Below are 13546 nucleotides of genomic sequence, written 5' to 3'. Positions count from 1 at the left end.
ACAATGTCTTTATTCACATGTTTGCTCAGTTGACAAGATTTTAAAAATCATTTATAAAAGTTTACCTCAGATAATATTCTGAGGTGAGGAGGAGAGGGGTCATACTGGTAAGAAACCGAAGGATTTCTTGATTATTTCCACGGTATGATGCTTAGCAACTGAAAAACCTGCTACGATCAATTAATATTAAGTAAAGTATAGAAGATAAAGGGAAAAGCCTGGAAAAGAAGGCCTACTTTTGCAAAAGAAATCAGTGAGCAAGAAAAATTTTCCTCTGGGCTGGGAATAAATGGAGCCTCGGTTTCTTCACGTCTTTTGTTTTAGATTGTGCAGCTGAGTTTACCAAGGCTGGAAGAATATTAGGGACATAGAGAATGGGGTTTTTGCATATGTGTGTAGATAATGGAAGTGATAAGGCATTCTTTTAACAGTCTTATAAGATTTAAAAGTACTGTTAGATGATAAATTATGAGTCACCCATATATAAATTTTATATACTTGGAGAAAATAGCTTATTACATGGTATTGTTTGAGTTCCTATGTAAAATGTCGTCATTTACTTTGTTTTCATCTGGCTATAGGTTTTCCACATTACTAGGTTTGTTTGTTTAAGGAAACTTTAATTTCAGCTGTAAAATATAAGAATGATTTTATCTTAAGGGAACTAGGAATAGTTAGGAGATAAGAACTCTAAATTACAATTTTAAAAAATCAATTTCTTTGGAGCGCCTGGGTTGGCTCAGTTGGTTAAAAGTCCAGTTCTTTTTTTCAGCTCAGGTCTTGATCTCAAGGTCGAGTTCATGGAGCCTACTTTTAAAAAAGTATCACTTTCTTTTATTGTTTATTTCTTTATTCTAATACATATTTGTTGAATTAAGTTGATTTTAGTTATGAAAGGAGATTTTTCCATCTGTATTTCAAATGGTTTATTCCTCAGCATTTGGCCGCGTTAACTACAAGATGATTTGGTTAGAGATTCACTTCATAATACTTTAGAAAAACGTTTATAAAGTTAAGTTGTTAAGCAACAGTTTAAACTTTTAAAACTCTTAAAGAAAAATTGAGGGAGTGTTTTGCCCTAAACATTAATATTTCATCTGAATTAAAATAAATACATTAAAATGGAATAAAGAGCTGATTTATCAGACCTTTAAAAGGTAATGACTGCATTTATATTTTACTATATCATACAGTTTACTCCAGTGAAACCTTTATATTGGAACTCAACTTATTTTAATGGTAAATTTTGACCCAAGCAAGTGGTTTGTGGTGTCCCACATTTTGTATAAGATTTTTTTTTTAAGTCAGTTAAATAGTGGAAGAATGTCTCTTGGTTAAAATATACACATGTGCAAGTGTTTCACTACTTGAATATATCCTCCTGTAGTATATTTTGCAATAATGTATTTGGGGTAGGTGAGAAAGTAATGCTTCCTAATTTTATCTTCCTAGTCAGTTGCCAGCAGACTAGAGGAAAATAATTCCTGTTGAAGCACATGAATCACCTGCCCCTAACATGAAGTTACATTGCGACCCAACAGATGGAAGCACAGCAGAGGGCGTGCCGAATGGCTGATGATATGTCTTACATATAAAGCAGACAGTGGTGCCATATCCAGAAGGTTGGCTTCTTCCTTCTCAGCACCTTTAGCAATCCCCATAGTGCCCTACAGAGTTATTTAAGAGTAGATACTAGACACCTCAGAGAATTATGAACATAAATCAGCCTTTGGCCTTCTGCAGCAGGGTCCATCACTCTCACCTTTGTGTGTGTGTCCCATTTGGCACTAATTACCTGCCACTGATATTTCTGCTATATAACTCAGTGGAATTTTAAGGCTAGAGAAAATTTAGAATCAAATGTTCGCTTTGCAGAGTTTTAGCAGTTGCTGGTAGCTTTCTAGAAGATAAAAATTAGGAAGCTGCATTTCTGAATAATCTTCAGAGAGAATGTAGTATCTTATTTCAGAGACAAGGCCAAATTCCTCCATACAATGTTATGCATGAAACCTCATTTCTTAGGGATTAAATGATAAATGCACAATGTAATTTGAAAGTATCAAGCATTAAACAGTTTTTAAATTTGTCAGTTTTTAACAGTGTTTTAAGATTTTGAGAAGAATTTAATGAACTATATATAAATATAGTATATGACCCCAAAAGAAGATTTATTTAATCTTTATAAAACTGAAAGCATTAAAAAAGAAATTAATTTTATTTGGAGAAGGATGTGTGTGTTGTGTTTAACTCTGATTTCTATGACAGAAACTGTAATGTAATTTAGATTTTTGCATATAAAAATTGAGAAATAGCCTTTTTGAATTATTTGGGTTAATACATGACTTCATGTTTGACAAGATTTATACTTTTTCTTTTAGTGCCTATCAGAATAATGACATCACTGAATTTGAAAAGATTCTGAAAACAAATCACAGCAACATCATGGATGATCCTTTCATTAGGGAACACATTGAAGGTATATTCTTTCTGCTAATTGAAGTCAGTTACTTTCTTTGCCACTGTCAAGCAGTGCTTCTTAATGGAGCCGCATGGAATTTAACCAGTTTTCTTCTGTGTGTTGCCAAGTATAGAAATGTTTCTAAATGCTGTCATAGAATAGGATATTATTTAAAATTATGAAGCTGTTTTAAAGAAATCATTGACCAGTTTCCTGCTATTTATTAAGATCATCAAATTCTTATATCATGTCCATTTCACTTAAGGTAGCTGTCTGTCCCTTTTACCTTTTTATTCTAATTTAGATATTGTTGCGTGTTTATTACTGATACTTAGGTTCAAGGTTAATTTTTAGGATTTTGGATAAGTAACAAAAACTTCAAAAATAGTCTGCTATAGATGATGCGGTGATGCATTACTTTGAAGGGTGGCTAATGTTGTACCAGTAAGTGTATGAGATTTTTAAAAAGTTCTGCTGGATTAACAAAGACAAAAATCATTCCTTGTTCTGGGGCCTCTTTTGTACCTCCAGTGTTCCCACCTGTTATGGAGCTATTTGAGGGTTTTATAAATGACCATTTGGAACAACTCATTCAAATACTTAAATTCCAGATGCACCAGGAAAATCCGAAGAATACTTTGGAAGTAATGTTCTTTTTTCCCCACCTTCCTTTCTCTTTCATTCAGCAGACATTTTAAAAGTTCTTGTATGAAGCTAGAATGATACTACACTTGTGGATATAGAAAAATTTAGAAGCCCTGTGCATGAACTCCAGTCTAGTTTTTTGTTGTTTTTTTAAGGCTCTTGTCTGTGAAGAAATTGGAGAAAATTGCAAGATCATTGTCTAAAATATAATACTCTAGATTTTTCAGAGAGCATAAAATAAGGGACTTAACTGGCAGGAATCAGAGTTTCATGAAAAATGTTAACTGTAGAGGAGATGATGAGCAGTGTGTAGTATTATTGAGAGGACAAAAGGGTATTTTAGGTAGCATCACAACATAAGCAAAATCAGGGAGGTGGGAGCACAAAAAAATTATGAAAAAGGCAGCCTCTGATCTTACTGTGTGTCTGTTGGACCCAAATATTTTTAGATCCAAATACCTTATGTCTGGGGCACCTGGCTGGCTCAGTCAGTAGAGCATGTTACTCTTGATCTTGGGGTGATGAGTTTGAGCCCCATGTTGGGCATAGAGCTTAGTTAAAAACAAACCAAAAAAACCAAATACATGATTATGTCCTTGCCAGGCAGAAAGATTTTGGGAAAATAATTGATATAGTTAATTAATGTGATTTAGAAGTACATAATGTTTCATGCAGATATACAAACTGTTAAATTTATTTTTGTTTTTGCCTTTTATTTCAGAGCTTTTGCGAAACATCAGAACACAAGTGCTCATAAAATTAATTAAGCCTTACACAAGAATACATATTCCTTTTATTTCTAAGGTACTTATATTTGTGGATCTTAATATTTATAATTTGTAGTTATAAATGCAATGTATTTAAAAATGATTTTTTGTAACATTTTATAATACATTTTCAAATTACAGCATAACTTAGGTCTTCCCTTTTAATGTAAATTATTCTGTGTTTTCTTGGCATAAATTGAGTTTAACAGTAAAGAGAAATAAGGAATCATTACATTTCTTTTTAAAGATTCTTTCAGCCTCAGAACGTTATAGAAGACAAAGTAGTGGCTAAAATATATAACTAAAATATATATAAAATATATAAAGTGTTAACCCAACCATGATAAACTTTTGGTAAGAATATACTTTAAAAATTACAAAGTTAAATTTGGTTAGACCTGTGTTCTCAAAAATATGTAAGTGATAATGAAATTTGTCTTAAATTTTCTTTTCACTAAAGTTCGTTTAAATGGTGAGAATGAATTTAAAATCAGAATAATTATTTTCATAAAGTCTTTAAAGAAGTCAATTACTAGAATTATAATGAGTCTTTTGTCTTAGGAGTTAAACATAGATGTAGCTGATGTGGAGAGCTTGCTGGTGCAGTGCATATTGGATAAGTAAGTACTTGGCTGTTTCTTATCACAAAATGTTTAGGACCATAACGTTTGAATAAGGGGAGCAAAGGTAGCAGTGTAGTTCTTAATTTTTCACAAAAAGCACTTTGGCTGTGATTTTCTATTAAAAGAGATATATGTGTATGCCTGGTGGCTTTTTGTGGATAAGTAAGCATATTAAGCCCTTGATCTCTGAAAAAGTTGTAAATGGTTTTCAGAAAGATTTCTCATTCTGTGTGTGACCCATATCCAGCTAGTGAATTATTTAATGACTAGGATTTTTTTTATGTTTTTGAAGTATAAGGTATGGTATGTAATAGTTTTGAAAATTACATTTTTCTTGAAAGCAGTATGGTATTTAAAGCTTCAGAGGCATGGGGCGCCTGGGTGGCACAGCGGTTGAGCGTCTGCCTTCGGCTCAGGGCGTGATCCCGGTGTTATGGGATCGAGCCCCACATCAGGCTCCTCCACTATGAGCCTGCTTCTTCCTCTCCCACTCCCCCTGCTTGTGTTCCCTCTCTCGCTGGCTGTCTCTCTCTGTCGAATAAATAAATAAAATCTTTAAAAAAATAAAAATAAAGCTTCACAGGCTTACATTTGCTCTTGATTAACCAGGTAAGTGTCTGCCTGCTGGGTTCTTTTAGTGAAATTGATAAAATGTAGCTGAAATCCAGTTTCTATGTAGAGTTTTAATAAGGCAGTGAATGAAGTAAGTAATTCTGAAATTGGTCACTTAGTGGAGGCCGCAGTTTCTTCTTTTGCATTTATTGATATTGTAAATATTTTATGAAACATAGTCCAATAGATACACTCAGTGAAAACGGTTTGTAGACATGTCTTTTATTTATTTATTTCCAGCACTATTCATGGCCGAATTGATCAAGTCAACCAACTCCTTGAATTGGATCATCAGAAGAGGGGTGGTGCCCGATATACTGCACTAGATAAATGGACCAACCAACTAAATTCTCTCAACCAGGCTGTAGTCAGTAAACTGGCTTAACAGAGAACAAGCTTTCACAGACGTACTTAATGCAACAGTGCAGAGATGTAATCCTTAAAAGAACTGGGAATGGCAAAACTACTGTCGGTTGATGTGTCCTGAAAATTATTGGAGTTATGGCAGAAGTGCTTTTTTTGATCAACTGGTTTGTGTTTTGCTGCTGCATTTATCCCAAGAAAAACAGCTTTAATCTCCAGAAGAAAACCAAAATGCCATGGGATTTATGCTGTATTGACATCTTGCCCTAAACATACAACATCATAGTAATTTGTCACGGGCAACATGACCAGAGAGAAGATTTTTGTCATGATTTTAAATACACTGACATGTTACTGTTGGTTAAATTTAAACATGTTTTACCTGCAGAAATTCTCTCACAAATAACCTGCAATAACTTGAAATGCATACCCTTTTGAACACTTCCTTTTCTCATGTATAAATTAAAATGTTTGCTGCATTTTGCAAAATGTCAATTCTCCAAAAATGTGTCCGTATATTTCTGTACCTGCAGTGTAGTAAAGGTTTAGATGAAACCCCATAATTATAGTGGCATACTGTCACTTAGGTTTCAAGCAGCAAAATAAACAGTGCAGCTCAGAAATTGTAGTTTGGTTCTTGATGTGTTTTTATTACATTTGGGGTTTTTGTTTTGTTTTTTAGTACCTTAGAAATTTCAAATTATTTTATCTTCAGTTAATGATTTTAAAAAGCCTGGGAGCAAATAAGTTGGTTATTTGCTTTCAAGTTTTTTAAAGTAGTCTTCATTGATAAAGTAAGGAGAACTAGTTTCTAAAAAAACACTTGCATAGTACTTACTTTGACAGTGATGCTTTAAAGGAATAAAATTCTTTTTTTTTTTCCTAAGAATGATATTCCTTTTTAAAAAGAAATTCTAACTCTCAGAATGTTCACTTTAAACAAATATGCCAGAACATAGACAGCTAAATGAATGTTACCCTGTATAGTGATCATGCTGGAAGATTATTTCCTAATTCCAGCAATCTACCATTGCTCAAAACCTCTTGGGTTTTGCTCTTTTAGAATTGTATTCAGAGCTAATTTAAGTCATACACACTTTTAACTTTATGATACGCATTGTTTAAGAAAACAAAAAGTATTATCAAGCTTGATTTTTTTTTTTAGTGGTTACCATCACTTGGCACCAAATGACTTTGGACAGTTTCCAAAAATTAATCTATCTTTGAGGTAATAGTAGAAAGTATGCAGCTGGCTTTGAAGGCGATCCCAAAAGAGTTTGAAAGTTTTGAGCAGTGGTAGCGTAGTTAGGATAATGAACTGTGGCCTTCCAAGGTGACCACCTTAAAGGAGACACAGCTCATTTGAATGTATTGAGTTTTGGATGTATTTGTTTCATTAAAAAAAAGAATCACATTATTTTATAGTGTCAAAAGGAAGAACTAAGATTAAGATAATTTCTTTGGTTTTTCTATTGCTTGTTATTATGTAAAAAGGAGTGGCAGTTCAGAAGGAAGACTGTTGTAACTGAAGAATGACAACCAAGAATTTTTGATCATTAAATCAGATTTTATAAACAGTGGAAGGAGCATGGACTTAAAACAAGGCATGCTTATTCGGTTTTGTCAAAATTTTACGAAAATATGTGATATATATTTATACTAAAACTATATAATCCTTAGATTTAGGAAAGCAATCAGTTAATGTCTTTAGCAGATTAAAGCAGTGTTAAATACAGGTGCAACTTGGAAATTGTAGAAAACTGAAAGAAAACGGAAGACAAAATGTCTGGTAGGGAATAAAAAAGTTTAAGATATTATAAAATTATGTGTATTTTCTTCTCTTTTACATAAATCATTTGTGAAAAATGTGCTAAATTTTTTTTACAGGAGTGATAATTAGGACTTATTTTTCAATATAATTTGGAGACCCTTTGTTACCCAAATAAAAATGACAAGTTTCTGTGCCTGTATTCAAATATGTATGCATGTGATAACTGTGGGAAAAGGCCCTACTTAACTCTTGAGTTGATGGAATTAGAATTTAAAGGATTTGAACTATGTGATTTAACCTTTACATTCCAATCTTCAGAATGGCCAGTTCACCTTGATATCTTTGCCCCGTGGCAATAGTGCATCTTCCAGTTTCTAGAGGGAAAGCATGCACTTATTCTTTGGGAAACTGGGCTAAGCATATAATTAATATCCAAAGTTATACCGTAATCTTTAATTTAATGTAATTGTATGTATAATATAGGCTTTGTCTAATATTCCCTAAATATAAGTTCTTTTTTTAAAGTTATTTGCCACATTTGTATTAGGACACAGGTTTTTGATACATCTCAACAGTCTGATTAACTTAAAGCTATTTTTATTTTTTCCCATTAAACATGTTCCATGTTCCTGTGCATCTTATAGAGTTGAAATCTTTTTTTGAGATTGCTTATCAAAATATAAATTTAAGGGAAGTAAACAGTTAATTGGCATATTCTTAGCATTTTGAATTACTGATTAAATCTTTCCTTCTGTGAAAACTATAGTAACAAGTAGTTTACATCATATTGTGACGTGTTTATCTCCTTTTTCTTTTACCCCAAACCTGGAAAGACACTCCACAGAGAACTCAGCTGCTATTTGAGGGTAATAGATAAAAGTCTGCAACAAGAGCTGGATTTCCACCTACTCATTCTAGCTCTTATGTTAATTTTTTTTTTTTAAGTCATCTTTATGCCATGTGAGGCTAGAAATCATGACCCTTGAGATCAAGATTTGCATGCTCTACCAATTGAGCCAACCAGGCGCCCCTAACATAACTTTTTTTTTTTTAAGGTGAGATGAATATGTATGTACTAAGAATTGCTTTCATTACATGAGTCCCTTTAACTAAAGATTGATACTGTGTCCTTGGCGGATCTGATTTCACATTGGGGTATATAGTTTTAGTGAAGCTTGTTTTAAATGGGCAACACTGCTGGGGGTATAGTACTTTTTTATTACCTTATAATAAGATAATGGTTTGTTGCAGACTAGAAGACAGCTTTTCTTGACATTTAAAATATCTATGATGGTAAATTTTTTTTTTAATTTTCTTTTTTAATCAGTAGTCTTTATAATTCTTCAGTAAACACGGGTAAGTAAACTTTCCTTTTGGGGTGATGGGGATGAGGGTATCTACCAGTATACAAAGCATATATGTTGGTAAGGAACGATAGTTTAGTCCATAGGATAAAAATGTATTTGCCTAGTAGATTCCCTCTTACCTTTTTTAAGGGACTCAGAGATAACGATTTTATTTAATTTACCAAGGCTCCTTTTTAAAAATAATAACCTGTTTTTAAAATATTTTTATTATTATTTATATTTAAATAAACCGGAAAAGTTTTCATTTGATTCAGTTCTTTAAATTGAAACTTGTGCTTAAAAAACTAGTAAAGCTAGGAGTTGCATTCTTTATATGGGATTTATAAAATATCCTTTTGAACTGAGATAATTTAACAAAATACAGAGGGAATTGACTTATAGTTATTTTGTTTCAAAGTGTTAGTGAACATTATCCAAGTACTTAGATCTGACACTGGGTGTCAGGTCTCAGAACTTGAAGCTCAAGGACTTTGGTCTTCATTTGTGTGACCGAAATCAAAACTTAATTTTTTGGAGGTTTTACTTGTGTTTGCATTAGGTTCCTTCCCACACATACAACAAGAGCATTGTATATTTTGGTACAATTACAAGTAGGAATCCTAAGAACTTCCTTAATGTAGACATCAGAGATTCTTAACTTTTTGAATGCAAGTAGATCAGATTCTGTTAATTGAAGATTATTAGATTTTCCTGTATCGTCTAGCTAGCATGTGCCCTTAATAGAATGGATTAGCCAATAATTTAAAAATTGTATTTACTTCTCTTTTAATCATTCAATGAGATTTGAAAAGGTTTCACTTTTGGAATTTCAAGGTAAATTAGAATAGTAATGTCATTTGGAGAATTTAAGTTTTATGATGTTAAGCACCACAATACAACTGTCAATGATTCTAAATTACTGATTCTGAGTATTTCTCAAAAAGCTAAAATTCAGTATCGATTTGCTTTTGAATCTTGAAAAGATTTATTTAACTTAGGTAATGTCCCAAAAGAAACCAATGTGTGGTTCTCTAAATTTTTGCTTCTTTAGGGTCATGTTATTTTAAAATCTGCCAGAATAATTAAAAATGCTGTCAAATCATATGGCATCAAAGATAGATGCCAACTGTACCTTAAAACCCTGTGATAGGCAAGGAAAGAGTAATTTCTTACATACTTATCTTTCTACTGGAGACAACTTTATTTCCTCTTGGCCAGGACTTTAAATTTAAACCTTGGTCATGATTTCCACGTTAATGGCTGGCCAGTATTAGTGTGTGTGTGCGTGTGTGTGTGTGTGTGTGTGGACACTTACACATGTGAGTGTATATACAAGTGGGAATACAAAATCTCACTCCCTGATCCATCACGATGATTTTTCCAGGTTCCATTACTTTATCACTTACTTCTGACTCATATGCCATGAAAAGAATTGCCACTGTACCAATAATTTCTTTGTCATGACTAAGTTTCTCATGGAAGTCAATGTCTAAAGTTACAAAATAATCTAGGGGAATTAGGTAGTTGGGTGTGGGTTTTTTTTTTTTTAATTTCTTAAATGGGGCATTTAAAAATCAATTGATAGGGGTGCCTGGGTGGCACAGCGGTTGGGCGTCTGCCTTTGGCTCAGGGCGTGATTCCCAGCGTTGTGGGATCGAGCCCCACATCAGGCTCCTTCCTCTCCCACTCCCCCTGCCTGTGTTCCCTCTCTCGCTGGCTGTCTCTATCTCTGTCAAATAAATAAACAAAATCTTAAAAAATAAAATAAAAAATAAATAAAAATCAATTGATAAAGGTTTTATTGAACATTACTCATTTTAACATAAATTTAGAAATTATAAAATAATCTGGAAATTTTAATTATCCCATAAGTTTGTCAAAAGTTCTTGGATGCTTAGTTGTAGTACATATTAATGCTGTGTTGACTAGTTTTTGTTAACATGTTTGCCAATCTCCTGTTTACTACAATACTAAATTTTTATGCATCTATATTAAATAACAGTTTGGGGATAATTAAATTTTCAATTATATGTCAACCAAGAAGTAGAGCAATGAATGATACAGAAAATGCAGAATCATTTGGCTTTGCCACATTACATAGTTGGCTGCATTGCAAGTCTTCTCAGTGTTCTTTTTTTTAAGATGTTATTTATTTATTTGAAAGAAAGCATGAGCTGCAGAGAGCAGGTGGCGGGGGACGGTGGAGAGGAAGAAGCAGGCTCTCCATCCCAGAACCCTGGGATCATGACCTGAGCCAAAGGCAGATGCTTAATTGACTGAGCCCCCCAGGCACCTGTGTTCTAACTAGTTCTTAACTAGTATTAAAAATGACAAATTCCTTGAGCTCATACCAATTAGGTGGTAGAAAACAGGTTACTAGAAGTGTGGCAGAGGATGTCTGCCTATAATTAGAAGTCCCACAAGTTAATACTGAGAATTGACTATTATGTGCAGGATGGGGTCACGAGATGCTTTAAGACTTAGGTGCTCAGGGGTTTTTGACTGGAAGTACACATTCTTTGTTGGTAATAAAAGTTACATATTCTACCTCTTGAATATTTATTGTATAAATACTAGTCTCGGTGCAAGACACCGTGGCTTCAAACAGTACACTTTATATGGAGTAATTATACTTCTCTGAAATAGCTTCTAAATGTTTTATTTCTCTGAAAATCTTGCTCATTTTGTTTGAAATTCAGGGTTTAAATATTTTGCACTTTTAAGATTACCTTCTTGTTCTTTGAAGCATTCACGGAGAAGTTGCCCTCTCCTGAACCCTGTTTAATGATCTATCCTGGAACAATTCATGTGGCAAACAAGTGTCTCAGGAATTACTCCTTCAGTATAAAATTAAACATTTCTAAGCAGGAAATTAAGCCAAGGAAGTTAAGTGGAGGAAAAGTGTGCTCTCCCAAATCCTTGTTATGGTGCTTTAAAATGAACCCATTAGGGCGCCTGGGTGGCACAGCGGTTGGGCGTCTGCCTTCGGCTCAGGGCGTGATCCCAACGTTATGGGATCGAGCCCCACATCAGGCTCCTCCGCTATGAGCCTGCTTCTTCCTCTCCCACTCCCCCTGCTTGTGTTCCCTCTCTCGCTGGCTGTCTCTATCTCTGTCGAATAAATAAATAAAATCTTAAAAAAAAAATAAAATAAAATAAAATAAAATGAACCCATTAGGGCTGCAGCATCTGAGAAAACACTTGTGAATTTATTATGTATCCAAAAAATAATGGTGTCAGGTGTAACCTTCAACCTAGTGGAATGGGCCAACCCTAATCTCAAAACATGATAAAGAAATCAGACAGCTTTTGAAAGTCAAAGGAACTTCCAGGCTAAGCTTTGTGGCCAAGGTTCCAATATAAATTTATACAACCAATGTTCTTTGGTCCTCTAAGTTGTGGAAGTACGAGGAAAGGAGTTGGGCAGATCAACTACCATTTCGGCTACATTTCAAACAGCAGTGGTAGTTGGTATGTTGACAGAATTCGCCTAGGAAGGAATTACAAAAGCAATATATACATCGAATATCCTGAGTTGTATTTTTGTTTACTTAATAGTAAACAAAAGTTTATGGTCCCAGGGTGCCTGGGTGGCTCAGTGGTTAAGAGTCTGACACTTGTCTCAGCTGAGGTCTTAATCTCACCGTTGTGAGTTCAAACCCCTGCCCAGCATGGAGCCTACTTTAAAAAAAAAAAAAAAGTTTTATGGTCCCAACTCAATTTTTGGAATAATAAATGGAAGCTTATAGTTTTCTTTCTAGAAACCTATTTTTTTAAATATTCATTTATTTGAGAGAGAGAGAGCACAATCAGGGGGAGGAGCAGAGGGAGAAGCAGACTCCCTGCTGAACAGGAGCCTGATGCAGGGCTTGATGCAGGGCTCAATCCCGGGACTCCAAATCATGACCTGAGCAGAAGGCAGATGCTTAATTAGCCAACTGATGCTTAATCACCCAGGTGCCCCTCTGGAAACCTATTTTAAGTTTTGTTATATAATGATGAATCCACTGTACATTAGTGGCCTTCAACCAAAGAAGGATTACCTATCTTGGACCTGTCAAAAGTGGCTTGTCAACAAGCACAGACTACAAACTGATGTACTTTATTGGATAGGGCAGGACTGATATTTAAAACCTGGTCCTAGGGGGCCTAGGTGGCTCAGTCATTTAAGTAGCTGCCTTCAGCTCAGGGCCCTGCATCAGGCTCCCTGCTCAGTGGGAAGCCTGCTTCTCCTTCTCCCACTCCCCCTGCTTGTGTTCCCTCTCTCACTGTCTCTCTCTCTGTCAAATAAATAAATAAAATCTTTAAAATAAAAAAAAATAAAAATAAAACCTGGTCTTTCCCCCTTCTCATTATTGTTGTCTTTACCACCAAGAGGCAGTTAGGAAAGAAATCTGAAAGTGCTAGAATACTAGAAGAAACAGACTCTTTCTCTAACCCCTTCATCTTTATTTAACAGGTATTTGTTGTTGCCTGCTAAGTCCTAGGGACTATGTGCTATGTCCTAACGTTGAAGACTACTATAAGGCACAAATTATCCCTGTGTTAAAAGAGCTTAATGCTATAGGAGAGGCAGACAAACATGCTAATTTTTGATAGAGAAAAACTCTACCAAACAATAAATGAAGGTGGGAGAGGCACCTCTGAGTATGTGTAAGTTGATTTCACACATGATTGAGGAAAAGTTGCTAGGGAAAGAGTAGTCTCGTCAGAGGTTAAGTCCATCTGAGGTGGAAGGGGCATATCAAATTCAGGCAAGGTGGAGTATGCTGTTCAGATGGGAGAGGTGGTCAGGAACTCGATTATGGGTAGCCTTACGTTTTTCAATAATGAGTTGAGATTTTATTCTAAAGACAATGGGAAACCAATGGAAATTTAAATTCTGATAAAGTATTTTAAAAGATGATTCTGGCTATTGTATGGAGAAATGATTATATGATATAATACTGTGACCAGGCAGA

The 13546-nt window shown here is 34.4% G+C and overlaps 1 protein-coding gene across 3 annotated transcripts in view; it reads left to right on the top strand.

The window, feature by feature from the left end:
• COPS2 (COP9 signalosome subunit 2) overlaps positions 1-6640 on the top strand; it is a 29869-nt gene extending 23229 nt beyond the window's left edge. For all 3 annotated transcript variants that reach the window (XM_045812069.2, XM_045812068.2, XM_087859288.1), the window contains 4 exons: positions 2379-2476; positions 3825-3907; positions 4432-4490; positions 5346-6640. In XM_045812069.2, the coding sequence (XP_045668025.1) occupies positions 2379-2476; positions 3825-3907; positions 4432-4490; positions 5346-5490 (385 nt within the window). In that variant the 3' untranslated portion in view covers positions 5491-6640. The remainder of the gene's footprint in view (positions 1-2378; positions 2477-3824; positions 3908-4431; positions 4491-5345) is intronic.
• Positions 6641-13546: the final 6906 nt, after the last annotated feature.

The sequence above is a fragment of the Ursus americanus genome, chromosome 36, assembly GCF_024610735.1.
Source record: "Ursus americanus isolate L20-20 chromosome 36, mUrsAme1.1.p, whole genome shotgun sequence".
NCBI lineage: Eukaryota > Metazoa > Chordata > Mammalia > Carnivora > Ursidae > Ursus > Ursus americanus.
This window is presented reverse-complemented; position numbering and strand designations above follow the sequence as displayed.